Below are 19,059 nucleotides of genomic sequence, written 5' to 3'. Positions count from 1 at the left end.
TTGCAAAGAAAAAACGTCACTATGTTGACTTTGTCCACTTTTTTTATTACAAAAGCATAAAGGAAGGGGGACGGATTGAAATTATGTGGCTTTAGTGGGTGCCTTTGTTAAAAAGCATAAAGGAGGGGGTAGGATTGAAAATATGTGGGTTGAATGGGTGCCTTTGTTAAAAAAAGTGATGTGTAATTCTATTATACTTTTGGGAGAAATTCAAATAATTCTCTCCTTTTCTCTTCTGCTATATATATATATATATATATATATATATATATAGAGAGAGAGAGAGAGAGAGAGAGAGAGAGAACATTTCCTACACACTTGTGTAGGTAAGTTACCTACACACTACCTTAAAATACAGTGGGGGCCCACATTGTTTGGGTGATCCAAACCATTCATTTGAATGGTCCTCACATAGATAGGGTGTCCACAAAAAATCAGATCCATAGGATCATCCTAACCATTCAAACTGTCGAGGCAAAAAATGGACTAATTTGTGAAGGTTTATACACGTCCATTTTACCTCCAAAAATCGTAGGGTTGGGATGATCCTATGGATCTGATTTTTTGTGGACACCCTATCTCACCGTTCAAATGAATTGTTTGGATCACCCAAACAATGTGGGCCCTCACTGTATTTTAAGGTAGTGTGTAGGTAACTTACCTACACAAGTGTGTAGGAAATGTTCTCTCATATATATATATATATATATATATATATATATATATATATATATATGCTTGGATCCCAAAAAGGCGAAGAACAGAGTGCAAGAAAAGGTCTCGCCCTTCAAAGGATTTCTACACAAATATCAAGGTCACCCTTCACATGAGTCACCACCTTCTGCTGCTAGTCTGGCACCACCGCCGCTCTTCCCATGAGCCACCACCTTCTTGGCAAGTAGTCTCTTCCTCCGACCTCTCCGCCCATGTCCAAATGAAACTGGAGAAATTGTTGAGGGAAGACGGTCACATCATGCTGTCCAATTTTGACTAGTGTTTAAGGGGTGATGAGCCCAAAAGGCCAGGAGGTGAACCCCTCGTTGCTGGTGCTTCAGACGGAGATAAGGTCAAGAGCAGGAGAAGAAGAATGAATCAACCTCATGAAGCAATGAAAATTTTCTCCCCTTGATTCTTTTTTTAGGCATTAAATATAGGTTATAATCCAAGACAGAAACAAAAGATCCTAATAAGACCTAAATCCAAACACCAAAACATGCATGAAAACATCTCGGTGTTAAAAAAAGTTAAGCAACCCAAATTAATTGTTGAATTATGCAATGTGTTTTTAATATATTGGTATATGAAGTAGCTCTTTTATAAAGATGTCTCTAGATACACCAAGAAACTAGAGACCACATCCCTTCATCATTTCATCTCTAGCAGACCTCAACTTTTAGAGAACATTGGCCATTTACTCACACTTCTTTTTCACTCTTTTGTGTTACTCAATTTTCTCTTTGCTACTTTCAGCGCACGTTTTTCCTTTCCAACTTTCAGAAGCTCAATAATCCCCTTTTGATACGGAGCAAACCCATCAACTTCCCAATAAGGTTCCTCACAAAATGGACTCTCTTGCTGTTTTTTCCAAGGTTGCCAGAGCGGGAATCGAAAGCGGGAATCGAAGGCTCCCAGGGAAGAATCCTACTCAAGGTTGCCAGAGCGGGAATCGAAAGCGGGAATTGAAACGGGAATCGAAGCAGGAGGCTCCCAAGGAAGAATCCTGCTTCCTTGGGCTTTTTTCTTTCCAGTCAGAAATTTTAGGAGCCAATCACCTTCCGTGATGACATGACCTTTGTTCAACCAAACAAATAGCAAGGACTTCTGCTGCAAAGGAGCCATTTTCAGCTCCCAACTGACTCGGGCTTCTATTTGGAGCCAAAACCCAAATCACTGGAAAACCCTAGTTGGAGGTAGAAAAAACCCTAATGGCAGAAACTCCACCCTCCCTGTTCTACATCTCAAGTATCTTGTACGGCTCCAATTAGTGAGTGTTATATTGCAGCCTGTTGGAAGCCACACAACAAACAGAGTTTGTGGGCTTACTGGTGAGAGGGAATGGGAATATCATTCCCTTAAGAGAAATATGCTACTGATCGTGGCACTAGAGGCTGACGAAGTGGAGATCAGTATTGTCTTTCCACTCTGTAAGTAAATCCATACGTACATCTGAAGAAGCGAATAAATCAGCATTGTCTTTCCACTCCACAAATAAAGTCATACGTACGTATATATTCTTCTAGAATCTAGCATATGAATGTACAAGGTGGTAGACACAATTCAACCATGAGCAAACGCCTCTCAAGACCATTTAATCATAAATTAAAAGGTGGAAGTCTCAAATCAAAACTAGAATCCAATGGCTTTGATAGTACTAGATGGTTCAATTTTTACTTCATTAATAAAATTTCTGTTACCTTTTAAAAAAATAAAAAAAATAAACCAGAAATCTGTCTCCACTCCCCAATGTAGCCAAGGAATATTATAACTTAAGTCAACTCCAAAAAAAAAAAAAAATCAATTCAACAAAAAGGCCGGACAAATCCAACCGCTTACATCTGCTACTCTGAAACACAGCATAGACATGTAGGTATAATGCACAAAAACATTTGCAACTCTAGAACACAGCAGCTCTACATGCATGCATACAATTTGATCATAACACAAGGAGAAAAAACTATGATTGTATGACTAGTAAGGTTATTAACTCGAGGATGTATCATTAAACTACTTTGTAGAATATTGCCCTCTCTGTTTATACGCTGGCGAAACAATTGATCACCTTTTCATCCACTGCAAGGTTGCTCAAGTTCTTTGGGGTCTTATTTTCACACGCTTTGGATTCTCCTGGGTTCCTCCCAAATCTTTGGCTGATTTCATTCGGAGCTGGGAATCAAGTCCTTGGAGAAAGAAAGGCAAGATCCTTTGGAAGATGTGTCTTCTAGCTGTGTGGTGGTTCTTGTGGAAAGAGAGGAATGCGCGAGTCTTTGAAGGAAAGTCTAGATCTTCTTATGGAATTTATGTAAAGCTTATCGCTGCGGTTATATCTTGGGCTCGAAGTCTACCTTTGTTTCGTTTTGTCTCAGCTTTTGATCTCTGGGAAGGGTGGGCAATCATCTGTATGGAAGGGGTCAGCAAAGTGACAATCAGGCAATCCTGGATTCCGCCTTCTCAGGAGCTAATGAAGCTTAATTTCGATGGTTCGTCTCTTGGTAACCCGGGCGAGGCCGGAATTGGGGGTCTATGTAGGAACAACAAAGGGGAAGTCCTTTGGGCTTTCTCGGGTCCTATCGGAGTCGCAGACTCGAATGAAGCAGAGGTTAGAGCCGTACATCGAGGGATTAAGTTAATGGATTCTCAGGCTTTCGACAAAACTATAGTTGAAGGGGATTCCTTAAATGTTATTCGATGGCTTTCGGGTGAGGCGATTCCTCCCTCGAGATTTTTGCCTTTCTTCGAGGAAATTGAGGATCTGACTCGGGGCTCTTCCATTGTGTTCGGTCATGTTAGGAGGTCAGCCAACGCTGAAGCAGATGCTCTAGCCAGAGGAGGTGTCTATGGGACAGCTTTAGAATTTTTTGATTACCTCCCTCCTTGATTGTAATTTTTTCTTTCTTTCCTTGTTTCTTCAGGACCACCTCGGTTCTGTTTATTCAATATCATTCTGCCCTTTTCAAAAAAAAATAACTCCTCCAAACAAGACAAAGAAGTCAAAACAATTATATGGGTTTAAAACAAAGAAAAGTAAGAATAGTCAATCTATAAATGCAGCAAGAGAAATGTAAGCATTCTCATTTAATTTTCATAAGCAGTTAACTCGATTTATTGATCACCCACTTTAATGATTCAACCTTTAGATGTCACAAATATGGGCAGAAAATTAAACATGACTATCAATAGCAGTTCCAACATCAACTCACCCCTTCGAGCATACTTCTTATGGTTTCCATCTTCATCATCTGCATAGTATGAAATTTCAGAATTTTGTCGATCAACAGGGTATGGACCCTTTCTTGTTGTAGCACCGGGCTGCATTGTGTTATTACCATAAAAGGTCAATACCATTAGATGGCTTATTTGCCTTCTTACAAATAGTACAAAGAAGAGGCTTTGAAAAACAATACTTATTTAAACAAATATAGATACAAAAATGCACTTACCCCAGTAGGACTCACACTTTTAATAAACTGAGGCTCATGATCAGATGCGAATTGATTTCCCAAGGAAATGGGACCATCTATCTCCACAATATCTGGTGATGAAACTTTTAAAGTAGAAATTGGATCTTTGATGAATGCAGATGAATTTGAGTTACTTCTGTCCATGCCTTCCGTAGTGGTTACATGCACAAGGGGGTCTGAAGCAAAAGCAGGAGGAGGTGGGCGGGGCTCCGCCGCTGGCATTGAAACCAGATGGTTTCCAAATATACTTTTTTCCATGCCAGTCTGCATGGATGTCAAAAATGAACTTTTAGGGTATAGTTTCAAGAATAACGGCAACTATTAGCAAGACAACTGTCCCATTGTATCAATCAAAACTCAAAAGTACAGTATATCACTGAGATCCACACGGTGTTAAGAAATGGCTCCACAAGGAAAAATTTGATCATCCATAACTCAAACACAATCAAGAAATGAACTATAAGTAGTTGACTTCAAGGTTTTGAAAAGTCACAAGAATGCAGTGGATAGTCATTGGAGTTACTTTACACAAAAAAGCTTTATAAGTTCAATTAGTACACGAGATATCTTAAAATGTCGTCTGCCACAAATTAGGGCAAAGACTGAGATGCATCTCAGAAGATTTAGACAAAGACTTACAGGAGCCGACAACACTCATCAGCAACTCAAAATAAATGTCATCTGCCACAAATTAGGGCACTGCCTTTGTGAGTGTTAGCAAGTTAATTTTCAAACTTCAAATATGGAAAAGTTATTTCCTTCATAGACATCTCCCTAACAAAGTGGCAAGTGACCTCGATATGATTCATCCTCTCTTGAAGCATTGGATTAGAGGCAATGTGTATGACCATGCCTATGCAACATATAACTGCATAGGCATAGTCATATATTTGGCGTCGGCACGTTATCTTCGAACAATTGTTTGATTCTACTCATCGTATGCTTGCACTTCCAAATGTCCTTAATGAGATACCTTTCCTAGAAGACGACTTGAATTCAAGGAGTGTACATGAATTGACAAATTGAAGTAGTGTAAAATCAAATTGGAGCCAAGTCCACAAAGTTGGCCTTATACATGGCACAACTTTGGGCTGAGTATCCATCTTAAGGAATTTATATCTTGTTTGAAAGATCTTTTGAGACCTATTATTGGAATTTCAACATCTCAAGATCTGATCATTTCAAGCCTCAAAAAGTAGCCCCAAGTTCAAAAGCAAGGTGAAATTAGAGCTTTGATTGTTCTAGTTTCTAATTTCAGTTTTATAAGCCTGTATCTCTAGGAAAGTGTTAGTATGTTTGTATTGGATGATATTAAAGGTGGGTGTGTGTGTGTGTGTGTGTGTGTGTGTGTGTGTGTGTGTGTGTTAAGATATTCTATTATAATGTTTTGAGAATTAAAGAATTCTTGCTTATTATTTGTGATGATCATTACTATTGTTCCATTAATTTCTATGCTTGGTTTTCATCTAAACCCAAAGTTTTTGCATCATTTGGTATTACAGCTAAATTGCATCAGAGCTAGAAAAGAATTTGGAGGGAGGGCCCCAAGTGCCAACAGTCCAAGACCTTGATAGGAAGTGGGAAATCTAGACTATGATAGTCATGAGGGAGAAACGAAGTGCCATATTTGGACTTCCTCCTAACATGATTGAGATCAAATCACCATTTCAAAAAATGATTGAGATCAAATCTAATTATAATTCTTTGGGGAAAATGAAGTTGTGGGGAGTGGGTGTGGTCCTCAAGGATTATAAAAGTAAAAGCTTGAAGGTTTTTCCAGTCCGTTAGGAGTGATGGGCATGAACAAAGCTGAAAGTGAGAACTTTACTTACCTGTGTACATATCCACTTTACTTACTGTGTACATATCTTCCATGGTGAAATGGATCATAGGCTATAGGTTAAGTGGTTTCTTCAAATTCATATGGTCATTATATCAAAGCCGGGGTCCTTGGAGATAAATTGACATTATTGGCAAAATTACGAATGTTAATAGAGGGGTTGACATCACACCATTTTTCATGCGAGGAGAGCAACTATTGAGATTTGGACTTTTTAGTTAGAGATTTACAAATAGAGATGTATAATGTGTGGCGCAATCTCAGCCCCTTCCATAATCTTTGATTTCTTTTCTTAATATATTTTGTTGTTAATTGTTCAGAAGAGATTAAAAAAAAAACATAACCTGAAGTATAGCTTCCTTTAGTTTTGAGTGAAGGCGTGATCCTGAATCTTTAACACTTTTAGGAGGCCATATCTGCACCAAAAATCACCAACAAAAATGAACTAATTTATACAAAAACATCCCATGATAATGTGTTGAAGAAACACCACAAACGTAATGAAAAAACAATGTCACATTCGACATTAAGTTAAAGAATCACAACAGGAATGCAAAATGAGGTGCCCTTGTTTGCATGAGATGAAAGCAGTATATTTCTGCGGGGTCTGAACTTCAATCATTTGAAAATTAAGCGATAAGAATGGATTCAAATTTCAGTTTCTGTTTCGGACATAGCTGAAACCGAAATTTCGGCTTAAATAAATCTCAGCTGAAATTTGGAAAACAATCAAAGCAAATTTATTTATTTTTTCGAAATTTGGTACTCTGGCCGAAATTTCGGGTTTCGGTGATTTCGGTTTCGGTCCCAACCAAAATCCGAAATTTCGGTATTTTGGCCGAAATTTAAAACCATGGCAATAATCATTTAATATCGCTACAACATAACAAAAGTGTTTGCGTGAAATGGGCTGTAATCCTATTCAAATTAATTAATGCCAGCCCTCAGCTCAAATCAAATTATAAGGAAACAGAGTTAATTTATGGTTGTTGGATTCTACATGTTGAATATGAACATCTAGGAGCTAATCGCACCCTATAAAAGTCACACAGCATTTTACTGGCTTGAAATGTAATAGCAACTAAGGCAATCTAGATGATGCAGTTCACATTTTAAACCAAGAAACATATATCCCTGCCATGTTAGAGCCTCTGTGGCATGCTCATCTTTATTAAACACCCAAAAACCCCTATGTCAATAGATCATTAGGCCAGATGTAAAAATTAGAAAGTTGAATAATATTCCATCACGGATGCCAAAACACTTCATAGTTGTTTAAATCTATCTCTACAAAGATTAAAATCATATTAGAGCCAATTGGATGGCATATACTACAGATATGTTTTGAAGGTTATAAATAATAAAGAAAACCACATTAATAACATAAAAGAAGGGTTTGGAAATGTTTGATATTAACAACATATAAAAGTTCGCTAATAGTGTAGCTGACAAGATCGCGAGGGATGGTGTATCTAAAGAGGGTTTGGAAATGTTTGATTTCCTCCCACCTTGATTTCTTTGCTGTTAACCCGGACTTGGGGTTGCCATTTAAAGTTGGCATGTATTTCTTTTTCTTTTTCTGCAATTATTTGGACCACCTCAGTCTTTTCCTTTTAATGAATATCTTTGCCATTAAAAAAACAAACATATCAAAGGAAAATGTAAGAAAGAAGCATAGGAATCACAACAAATTTAATCTCCTTGATTCTAGATAGAAGCTAATTTTCCTCTCCACGAATTCGGTTTTGGAAGGATATACGATGCTCGGTTAGGCCACTTCAAGAAATGTTTACCGATTTGTCCAAGGACAGGATAAAAGGAATGGTACAGTTGTTTGGAGTCCGCAATTCAGAAGGAATTTCTTTGATCGTGAGCTCCCATCTGTTGTGGGACTTTTTCAGGTGTTGGAGGAGGTTTATATTAAACACGATGGAGAGGACAAGAGAGTTTGGATCTGGAATACTTCAGGCAATTTCTCAGTCAAATCATTTTATCATCAACTAGTGACTAGTCCAATGTCTTCCAAGGTAGCTAGAGTGTGGACTGTCCATAAGCCTCCTAGGTTGGTGTATTTGGATGGGCGGCTCTAAGGGAGAGAATTCAAACAGTGGATTTCCTTAAAAAAAAGGATGATGCTTATTATTGATCATTGTGCATTATGTCTTGAATCAAGGGAATTGGTTAACCACATCTTTATCCACAATAAATTCGTGACAGCCATTGGGAGTAAGTTACTTGTCAGATTTGGTATGTCCTGGGTCTTTCCAGCTTCTCTTATTGACCTCTCTGGATGGTTGGCTGATCCATGGAAGGAGAGAGGAAAAGTTCTGTGGAAAGTTTCCTTCCTAGCAATAATATCGTTCATCTAGAGGGAGAGAAATGCCAAGGTCTTTAAAGGCAAATATAAGAGCCCACCTTACCTTTTCATCAAGATGATTGCCCTAGTGATCTCTTGGGTAAAAGCGCTACCCAATTTAAGTTTGAGCCGGACTAAGATTTATGGGAAAGGGGGAGGGATATTTGCGATAGTGGTGAGAGCAAGCAAAAACCTTCACAAGAATGGGAGCCTCCTCCACAAGAGTTTGTAAAGCTCAATTTTGATGGGTCTAGTTTGGGGAATCCTGGTCCTACAGGAGTGGAGGATGTTCATAGAAATGCAGGTGGTGAGGTTCTTTGGGCTTTTGCGGGGCTTATTGGGATAGCAAATGCCTCTGAAGCGGGGTTCCGTGCAGTTCATCAAGATTTGGAGCTTATTATGAAATATCAACATAACAAAGTTGTGATAGAAGGTGATGCTCTGAATGCCATTCGATGGCTTAGATATCCTCAAAACCCGCCATGGAGATTTGACAGATGGTTTGATGAAATGAAAGATTGGGTGAAGTCTTCGAAATTTGATTTCCACCATGTTCGACGCTCGGCTAATCAATTAGCGGATGGGTTAGCTAGAGAGGTGTATTGAAGCAATCTTTAGCTCTTTTCAATTCTCTATCCCCGTGATTTCTGATTTTATCTTGTACTTTGATTTGTTGTTGTATTGTTCGCTCTTTCTTGTATCTTGACCATCTCGGTCCTTTTTTCAATATATTTGGTTATCATTTTCAAAAAACGAATCACAAAATTATCTAAAAAATAAGATAATTGATGACCAATTCAAAACTAATATTAAATTTTTTTTATGACATTAAAATTATTTCAGGCAATAATAATGTATAATACAGTTTTTTTTTGAAATGGCAATATAGTATATTGATGAACAGAAAAAAGGAAGTCCTCAAAGATTACATGGAAGAAGAAACAAAAATTACAATGATCTCAAGGAGGGAGGAAATTAAACTATTCTAAAGCCACCTACTGATCTAGCTAGAGAATCTGCATCACTAATTGCAGATCTCCTTACATGTTTAAAAATAATTGAGGAGCCGAGAGTGAAATCTGAAATCTCCTACGCAAAGGATAAAAACCTTCATGGAGGGGCTACCAACCCCAAAAGCCAACTAATTACATTTGAAGAATCACCTTCCACAATCACCTTATCATAAAGATTCTTGTCTAAACGCTTGATACCCTGATAAGCCACTCTAACCTCCGCTTCGCTTGAGTCGTAAACACCAATAGGGCCTGAATATGCCCACATAACCCAGCCGAAAGAATCTCTACACAGACCTCCAATACCTGCCGACCCTAGATTGCCCAAACTAAACCTGTCAAAATTAAGTTTTATAACATCTTCTGGTAGCGCCTCCCAACGCTAAACAATCTGATTATTCCTCCCTTTATCATTGCAAACAAACTGCCACCCCTCCCATAAATCAAAGGTCGAAACAAATCTAAACAAAGGAATACCTCGTGCCCACGAAATGGATAATGCTATGAATTTAATATAAAGCCAATATGTAGATTTAGTTGCCCCATCAAACACCCTAGAATTCCTATTTTTCCAAATAACCCGCCAAGAGACAAGAAGACAAATTCTCCATAAGACCTTACCTTTCTTCTTCCATGGAACCCACTCCCAACACTTGATTAACTCAAAGATTGATTTTGGGAAAACCCAAGAGATCCCAAACCGAACTAGAATCAGACCCCAAATCTCTCTCGCAATTCTGCAATGTATAAATAAGTGATCAATGGATTCTCCGTCTTCCAAGCACATCGGACAATGATCCACTAACCACATACCCCTTCTCCTAAGGAATTCCATTGCCTGTATACGACCACGACTCACTGCCCAACTAAAGAAACTCACCCTTGGAGGGCAGTGAAAATTCCAGACCGTTGCTGAGATAGCAGATGGAAGACTAGGTACTAAAGAGGAATAGAAAGATTTGACGGAAAAAATGCCGGATGTGTCCTGAAACGGCAAAATCAAACTCTTTTATCTGACCCGCTCATCTTAATGTAACAACTTTCAATCAAGTGAAGCAGCTGAGTGATTGAAGCCAACTCTCTATCGAAGAAATTTCTCCTAAAGCTCGGCTTCCAAACCACCCTCATACCTTCCCTATCAAAGCATTCACATACTAAGACTTCCTTATTAGAGGCTACCATGTACAAATCAGGAAATCACTCCCTAAGAGGTTCAATCGAACACCACGCGTCCATCCAGAATCTACCGTATTATAATACAGTTTTTAAAGGTTAAAAAATAACAAAAAATTACTGAAAATAATAAATAGAATAAAGTTTTTTGAAATGACAAGACATTGATTAAAATTAAGTAACAAAGATAAAAATTAAAGAAAATAAAAGGACAGAACAACATGATCGTTCAACGGTCATGAAAAAGACCTCCAAAAGAAAGCAAAATTCCTAGATTACTTATGTTATCCACAAATCTCATTAGCTAAAATGTCCTTACAAATCCATAAATCTCATCGCTTTATGATACAGCTAAAGTTTTAAGTTTGTCATCTAATACATGGAAGTTTAGGGTGTGGTAGGACCATCATTAGTACAGGAAATTATGAAAAAACTTTTTCAAAAACCTATAAAAAAATACTAACTTAAGATGATATTTGGCTAAAATTTTGGCCAGTATAAACTATAAAGAACACATGACCTTTCCTACTTCTTATCTAACAACCAGAGCGTAGTTTCATAGTTTAACCCAAACTCTAATATTTATTTTTTTGAATGGCAAACTCTATATCTATTTCCTATAATAAAATGAAATAGCGTAAGTCTTTATTCCATCAGCGGGGTTAGATATGAGGGTTGGGTTGTGTGATAGTCAAGGTATCTTCTCTAAAAGGTTTTCTTTAGAGTTCTTACATTACCATGGTTCCCTATCACCGTGTGCTAAGGTGAGAAGTGCTTTTGCTCTGCTGGAGTTGAAACCTTTAGTTGAACATGTGCAACAAATAAGATCCTCACTTCTGATAATGTAGAGACATTAGGTAGTCTTTCTATGTGATGTGTTGTGTGGAAGGTGGAAGAGAACATGAATTATGTTTTTTCCATCTTTTCAGTATGTGATGGGTCTTCTCGACAGTTGTAAATCTTTGAAGGATGAACTGGGAGGCATCTCGGTAATAAGGGGGCAAAGAAAAAGAAAAAAAGACCGGCCATAACAAAGCTAATAGAGAAATAGAAGGGACCAAGAGGTAGTTAAATTTTCTAAGTAATGGGAACGCTGAAATTTAGGGGCATATTCATTCCACGAATTGAATCGCTGATTAGGAAGAATTCAAAAAGAGGTTACAAATAGAGAACACAGTCTTTGGTGCAGCATCCAGAAAGTTCCAATAAGATTCATTTTGATGAAAGTCCTTTGACAATCTGGGGGTAGCAAGTACGAATGGGGTATTTAGAGATTTGTACACGAAGTTTGAAGCAAATAGAAGGGTGACTTTGGCTCAGTGAATGGTATGCAGATATCCCATTCGCGAAGCACTTTATAACTCTATAAAGTTTTTATGATAATATTGTGGATTTTTTTCCTCAAAATAAATAACATTGTGGAAGTTTAAGGAGCATAAATGACCTATACATCTGTTTCAGAGATTGAAGTAGTTCCTTACAGTCTAAGAGGTCATCCAATCCATTTATGTCGCAAGGAGATTGAAAATGGACAACCTATTTGAACCAAAAAGATTGAGGGACCTTCTTTATTCACGAATCTAAATATCCTTAATGGGAGCAGATAACTCTTAGAATTGGTGTCAAAGCCGTTAGGGCACCATGAACAAGCCTTCTACATGGAGAGCTAATGAGATTCTCACTAAATTTTGTCTCTCTCGATGGATCTTTGGGAGAAGTTTCATCTTGTGATGAGCAGATTTCAGTTTCAATACGTGCTCGGTTGTGAATCACGTGATGGAAATGGAAAAATGTCAGTTTTAGATGGAATTTTCCGTAGAAATCCTAAATATTACAGAAACGTATGGAAACATATGCAAATTATTGAGATTTAAGATAAAACTTCAGGGAGTTCTAGAATAAGCACAAATACACGTTTAAAACCCATCATATAAGCAAAAGAACCACTCAACCACAAACAATGGTTTAACAACGTCAAACACCTAGTGACATACGTCGTTTCGCATGTCTTATAATTCAGCACATACCACATTTTACATGTAACTTATATAAATATTAATACTTAATACATACACCAAATTTCACATGCAATTTATATAAACATAATTATGTAACACATTGTTATAGTATCCTACTAATACACTTTTGGTTTTGATTTCGATAAGCATTATGATTTCAGCATGCATTTAGGTGTTGATGGAAAAAGAAACAGTGCGATCTTTTCATGTGAATTTCAGTGGAAAGTTTCACCTATGGTGGTAGCTAGGGGGAACTTCGATCCACCCACTCAACTTGTGTCTCTTGGCTCACCATGTATGATTGTTTGCAAGTATCTTAGAAGCAGGAATCTTCCCTCATGGGTGCTGCTCCCGCCTTGGAACCGCGATTCGGCGCTCCTTAGAAAGGAGCATCCAGGAAGCGCGACCCAAAGAGACAGAAACCACTCCCATGACACTCCCAATTTGCTCCTATTACTCCATCAGTCCTACCATCACCAACTTCCTTGAATCAAACTCCTCTAATTCTTCAAAGTACTTATTGGAGCAAGCACAAAGTCATCTTCAAATGGCATGAGGAAAGAAGGCATGAAAATGAAGATGGTTAGAAATCAGTCAAATTACTGCTTTTTGACGCACTTAAATTTTGCAGCATGTGCATAAGATGAGTGTAGCGGAGATGCGAATGCTTAGATGGATGTGCGGCCACACAAGGTTAGATCGAATTAAAAATGAAGGCATCTGTAAAAAGGTGGGGGTGGACCAATTGAGGAGAAGATGAGAGAGCACCGCCTAAGATGGTTTGGGCATATCCAACGTAGGCCTTTGGATGCTCCAGTGAGAAGAAGTGACTTGTGCCAAGTTGATGGAGTAAAAGGAGGTAGGGGAAGACCGAAAACAACTTGGGTAGAAACAGTGAGGAAAGAATTGAGGGCTAGGAACATAACAGAGAACATGACCTTGGATAGCATAGAATGGAAGAAAATGATCCATGTAGACGAACCCAACTAGTGTCAGGAGTAGATTTAATCATTTTGAACCGGGTAGATCCTTTCACCTTCTTCTTGAAATTTTTCTAAAGGATTCATTAGCCGACCCCAACTAGTTTGGGACAAAGGCTTAGTTGAGTTGAGTTGAGTTGAGTTAGAAAAAAAAAAAATAGGGTGGCCCAATGCATGAGGCTCCCGCCATTGCGGGGTCTAGAGAGGGCTAGATGTAAGCAGCCTTACCCCTGCTTTGCAGAGAGGCTGTTTCTGTGACTCAAACCCGTGACCACGAGGTCACAATGGTTAGAAATTACTATTTTTTGACGTACTTGAATTTTGAAAAATATATAAGGAAAATATTACATACACGCTCCCCCATGGCACTCCCAAACTTAAGACTCTTCTAGACCCCTACGCTTCCCCGCCCCTGCTCCCGCCTTCGATTGGAAGGGAAAATCCATGTCTTTATACATAATTACATTTCCCCACCTTCTAGAGAATCAGGATGTTAAGGAATTCAGTTGGCTTCCAAGTACGTATCAAGGATCGAGGAATTCAGTTGGCTTCCAAGTGTGTTTGCTGCCTCCGAAGTAAAGAAGAATCGTCGGATCACCTATTCGTTTATGGTGAGCTTGCTAAAGCGATTTGGTCTGTTTTTGCCAGAATATGGGGGATAGAGCTCATTCCTTTACAGCCTCTTAAAAGCAGGATGAAGGTTTGGTATGAATGGGGAAAGAAAAAGAAATCCTTAGCTGGAATTCTCATGGGCAGCACCCCTCTCTTTATTGCATGGGAAATTTGGAAAGAAAGGTGTGCTAGGAGGATGGAAGGGCGTTTTAACTCAATCCGCTGGGTTCAGTCTAAGATAGTAGAGAATTTAAGAATATTGAGCGCTTCTATAGAGATTCCTCGAGCTCCGAATATGGAGGAAATTCTAGCGCTAGATCTGTTGAAAATCCAGAATCTGGCCCCAAAGCCCCAAAAAGACTCTTGGGTTTGGTGGAAAAGGCCAGAAAAAGGCTTCTTGAAGTTAAACATTGACGGGGCTGCCAAAGGAAATCCGGGTGAGGCTGGAGGGGGTGGGGTTCTTAGGGATGAGAAGGCTTCAGTGATTTTCGCATTCTCATCCTACTATGGTTCAACTTCGAACATGGTTGCCGAAGCAAGAGCTTTACTAGATGGGCTACGTTTATGTTTGGCTTTCAAGGTACGTAACCTCATCATCGAATCTGATAGCAAGGTTCTTGTGGATTTTACCCGCAAGAAAGACTCGTGCCCGTGGTCGATCACCTACTTTTGGAAGGAAATCCTTGCTCATATTGATTATATGCGTCCGGATGTCCTTCATCAGTTCAGAGAAGGCAATTCAGTTGCCGATGCGTTGGCGAACGCTGCTTGTGCTTCCAAAGATTTTTCCTTATTTGGCTCTTGGTCAGAAATGCCTTGCAAAGCTCGAGGAGCCGCTCGCTGCGATGCTTTGGGTCTTCCCAATATTCGGTCCGCAAAGCTATAAGGTGGAGTGTGGGTAGGATCTGCTCTTGTTAGATCTAAGTAATTAGGGTCTGTCCCCTTCTCTCTGTTGTGGCATGGTTTATGTCCCCCTTTTTCTTATTCAATATATTAAGAAGGTGCTTTCTGGAAAAAAAAAAAAAAAAAAGGATGTTAAGGAATGGCCAAATATTCCAAACGGGCAGTAGCAAGAGCTATGATTGAAGAAGCATACGCAGATTTGGGCCTTTTGGCATAATGTTTTTATATGGTGTGCCTATCAACCACAGCTACGAACTAATAGGATCAAATACCTAATGGAAGTTTTCGGAATCTCAAGGACTCCAAACATTTGAAAGCATCTAATCTATTAATAAATGATGGTAGAAGCAAAGGGAACTTTTGACCATCCAGCTTCCCAATGTTCTCTCTGACAATACAGGATCTATGGATTGCAAGAATGCCATCATGGCCAAGGAAAGCACCAATAGGAATGACATTACAGATAGAAAGACAAATCAAGTTTCTGATCCTCCTTGGCCGCCCATACACATCTATCGGATGAAATCAATGACACAATAAGGGGCCTCAATGTATTTAATATTGGCTGATGGTTGCATAACAATGACACTGGAATATACATCGTGTAAAAAAAGATATATTCGCCCCTTTTTTAACTTGGGACAGCCCCTCTATCTAAGAGAGTAGTCATAAATACACTAGAGGGGGCTGTCCCAAGTAAAAAAGGGGGAGTGAATATATCACTTCCCCAAAAGAACTTTTTACCAAAATATTGGCATGTTTGAGGAATCTTGGCTCTACTTTCCAGATTTATAAGCCATACATTTTCCAAATTTGTGCTGCCGATTGTAAATGAAAAGATATGATGTGGGTAGAAAATGTTGTGGAGGCTAGCAAATGAATACATGCTTTTGTACAACCTCAGCACCAGATAAGAAAAGTCAATAGTAAGAGCTAATGATTCATCAACAAGAACAAGAAATGGAAATCGAATGAATAAGATTAAACACAACTTCTAGTTTGAGCTTACAGGAGAGGAACATGTAGGGCACACATATCCTGCAGGTGCAGTGTGAGGAGGAAAACTTTGAATATGTGACACCAAGCAATTTGTGTGCATAATATCTGAACAAAGCAATCAAAAAGAAAAATGTTACATGATACAGTTTGAGTCCACAAAGCTGTCGAGAAACAAAATAATTACAAGTAAGAGATGATCAATTAGATATGAAGAGTCACATACGCAAGCAACCCAATCGAGTTGTTAGAGTATCATTTCCAGCCTCAAGCACCGCCTGACAAGAACAGCAATTAGGAGGCCAATCATACTCTCCATCTATTACCCATTCCGAATAGGTGCGGACCTAAAAACAAAGAAAAAAAAAGTACATCAATATTGATTCCGCAGTATACTGCCCATGAGAAGTGATTCTATTGCAGAACAATGTGTTTGTGCATGTTCATTCAAGTTGTCAGGTGTAAGCAAAATAGCCCATCATAAATAAAGGGCAGTGATAAATCGACCCCATCTCTCTCTCTCTCTCCTCTCTCCCTATCTCTCTCTCTCTCTCTCTCTCTCTCTCTCTCTCTCTCTCTCTCTCTCTCTCTCTAAGCACTGCCCTATATGGGGGTCGATTTATCACTGCCCTAAAAAAACTAATACCAAATTATGTTATCTGAGAGTGAATCTATACATATATTTTGCAATAATCAATAAACTTCCATTAGACTCAATAAGAGAATAAATACAGGGAAATGTTATACGCACTACTGTATTTTGATGAGGGCACTCCTCACTTTATTAAAAGTAAGGTATGGCCCGCACCATAGGATGATCCAAACCGTCCATTAGATGGGCTAAAGCCTTAATAGGGTGTGCCCCAAAAATTATTTCCATAGGTTGATCCTAACCCTCCAATCTATAGAGGGTTAGGATCAATCCTCTAACATTCAGATCGGAGGGTTAGGATTAACCTATGGAAGTGATTTTTGGGGCACAACGTATTTAGGCTGTGGTCCATCTAATGGACGGTTTGGATCATCCTATGGTGCGGTCCATACTCCATACCGTACTTTTAATCAAGGTTTCAAATTTCAGTTTCGGAATGCGTTTTGGTCCTCACCGAAGCCGAAATTTCACGAAATCTATTCAACGGCCATTTTTTCTCCAAATTTATTTCGCCCGAAATTTCGGTAATTTCGGCTGAAATTTTGGGATATTATTAAATGATAGACCATTTCAAGTGAATGGTCCTGATTAAAAGTTACAAAACCCCATATAAAAGCTTGCCGGTAACCCTCTTCTTCTTTTCCGATTTTTTTTTGGGAGAAAATCGCACCCTGCTCTTCCTCTCCGTTCCAAAAAACCAGAGTTAGAGTCTGTTTCACCTACAATGCTCTTCGTCTCGATTTCTGCTCATCCCTTTCTCCTCTTAGTAATATTATGAGAAACTGTCCTCTCTAACAATTTGGAAAGCAAGATTCCCCTTCCACAAACACCACCAATCCAGTTTTTCTTCAAGAGGAAGAGGATGAACAGAGAACAGAAAGGGCCCAACTTTCGTCCCAAAAAATCCGGAAAAGTAGGGAAGAGGGTAACGGGCTACCTAATTATCAAAAATCCAGATTTTTTGGTCAAATCCCTTAAATTTCGGACAAAATTTCGGGACAAACGAAATTTCAACCGAAATTCCCAAAATAAACTACTGTTTTGGGTATATACGATTTCGGTTTCGTTATCAACCGAAACCCGAAATTTCGGATTTCGGTCGAAATTTAAAACCATGCTTTTAATAAAGTGAGGAGTGCCCTCATCAAAATATAGTAGTGCTAATAATATTTCCCTAAATAAAAGCGCCTGATATTTGCAATACCATGTTTTGATAATGGAGCGAACTCGCCATGTCTTTTATTATTAAACCAGCAGTCAAAGGTTATTGCAATTCCTAAAAAACCCTCACAGGCCAATTAAAAAAGAAAACACAAAATGAGTTCGCCCCATTATCAAAACATCGTAGTGAAAGTATTAGTAGGCAGTGACAGTGTGCCACTGAGGAGCTACATATACGCATAACATAATCTTTTATAGAATCTACCACTAAAAAAATGAAAGATTGAATCAACACAGTCAGTTCAGATACAAAGAAGATAAAAAAAATTAGAAACCAAGTTAAACAGAAAATTTACAATAATTTGAACTCTAAAGAAACAAACCTTGAGCCTAGCACTGGATGTCAACACGAAAAGATCGGGAAGCAAACAAATGTGCTATTAGAATCAGAAGTAGATTCCTTTGGATAATAGATGTCTACAAGGATATGAATCAGCAAAAAACAAGCATATAATTGGAGGTTAGATGTTTTCCAGTTTCATAAGTTTTCTGCTCTTGAGCAATCTGATCTAGAAGGAAGGCTTGAGGAAAAGGAGATTAAGGCAGGTGTCATCCACTTAGGAGGGGTAGACCTGACAGCATAGTTTGGGTTTGCCCTGAGTTAATAAGGAGGATTTGACAGAGGTCATCAATTTGGAATTCTGTGTAACAGAATGCGTGAGTAAAAATAAAATGAATGCGTGAGTAAATAATTAACTGCAACCTTTGTTACTCTCCCGATGAGCTAAGAAGTTCAGACCAGTAATTTAGGTAGGCATTCGCGAAGGTGCTTTGCATTAGGATTGGTAAGGTGCTTGATAGTGTAGTCTCCACTCACAAAAAAACTTATTGAGGGTCGTCAGATTTTGGATGGGGCTTAGGCAGACCATGAATACATCGATGCCCAACTAGAGAGAAGACTAAGCGGATTAACTTGCAGTTTGCCCATGAGAATGCTCAGAACTGTGTTGGCTGGAATTCCATGTAAAATGTGTTAGCCTGTAAGGGGCTTTGGGGAAAGGTCAAAAAGTGGGCAGATGCTTCTCCGCAGAAGAGTAAAGCGACATAATGTAAGAGACAACCTCGAACAATATGATTCCTTGGTCTTCGAGCCCCATTTACCACCAGCGAATGAATT

General features: G+C 38.8%; 1 protein-coding gene across 1 annotated transcript in view; it reads right to left on the bottom strand.

Moving 5' to 3' along the window:
• Positions 1–19,059, bottom strand: part of LOC143876066 (RING/U-box superfamily protein) — a 45,553-nt gene that overhangs the window by 22,448 nt on the left and 4,046 nt on the right. Inside the window, exons 3-7 of the mRNA XM_077377679.1 lie at positions 16,296–16,416; positions 16,083–16,177; positions 6,363–6,434; positions 4,158–4,442; positions 3,918–4,026 (exon numbers count right to left, since the gene is read on the bottom strand). Of these exons, the coding sequence (XP_077233794.1) occupies positions 3,918–4,026; positions 4,158–4,442; positions 6,363–6,434; positions 16,083–16,177; positions 16,296–16,416 (682 nt within the window). The remainder of the gene's footprint in view (positions 1–3,917; positions 4,027–4,157; positions 4,443–6,362; positions 6,435–16,082; positions 16,178–16,295; positions 16,417–19,059) is intronic.

This window comes from Tasmannia lanceolata, unplaced genomic scaffold, assembly GCF_043159265.1.
Source record: "Tasmannia lanceolata isolate RefF3 unplaced genomic scaffold, GAP_Taslan_0.1 ptg000004l, whole genome shotgun sequence".
In the NCBI taxonomy this organism is placed as follows: domain Eukaryota; kingdom Viridiplantae; phylum Streptophyta; class Magnoliopsida; order Canellales; family Winteraceae; genus Tasmannia; species Tasmannia lanceolata.
This window is presented reverse-complemented; position numbering and strand designations above follow the sequence as displayed.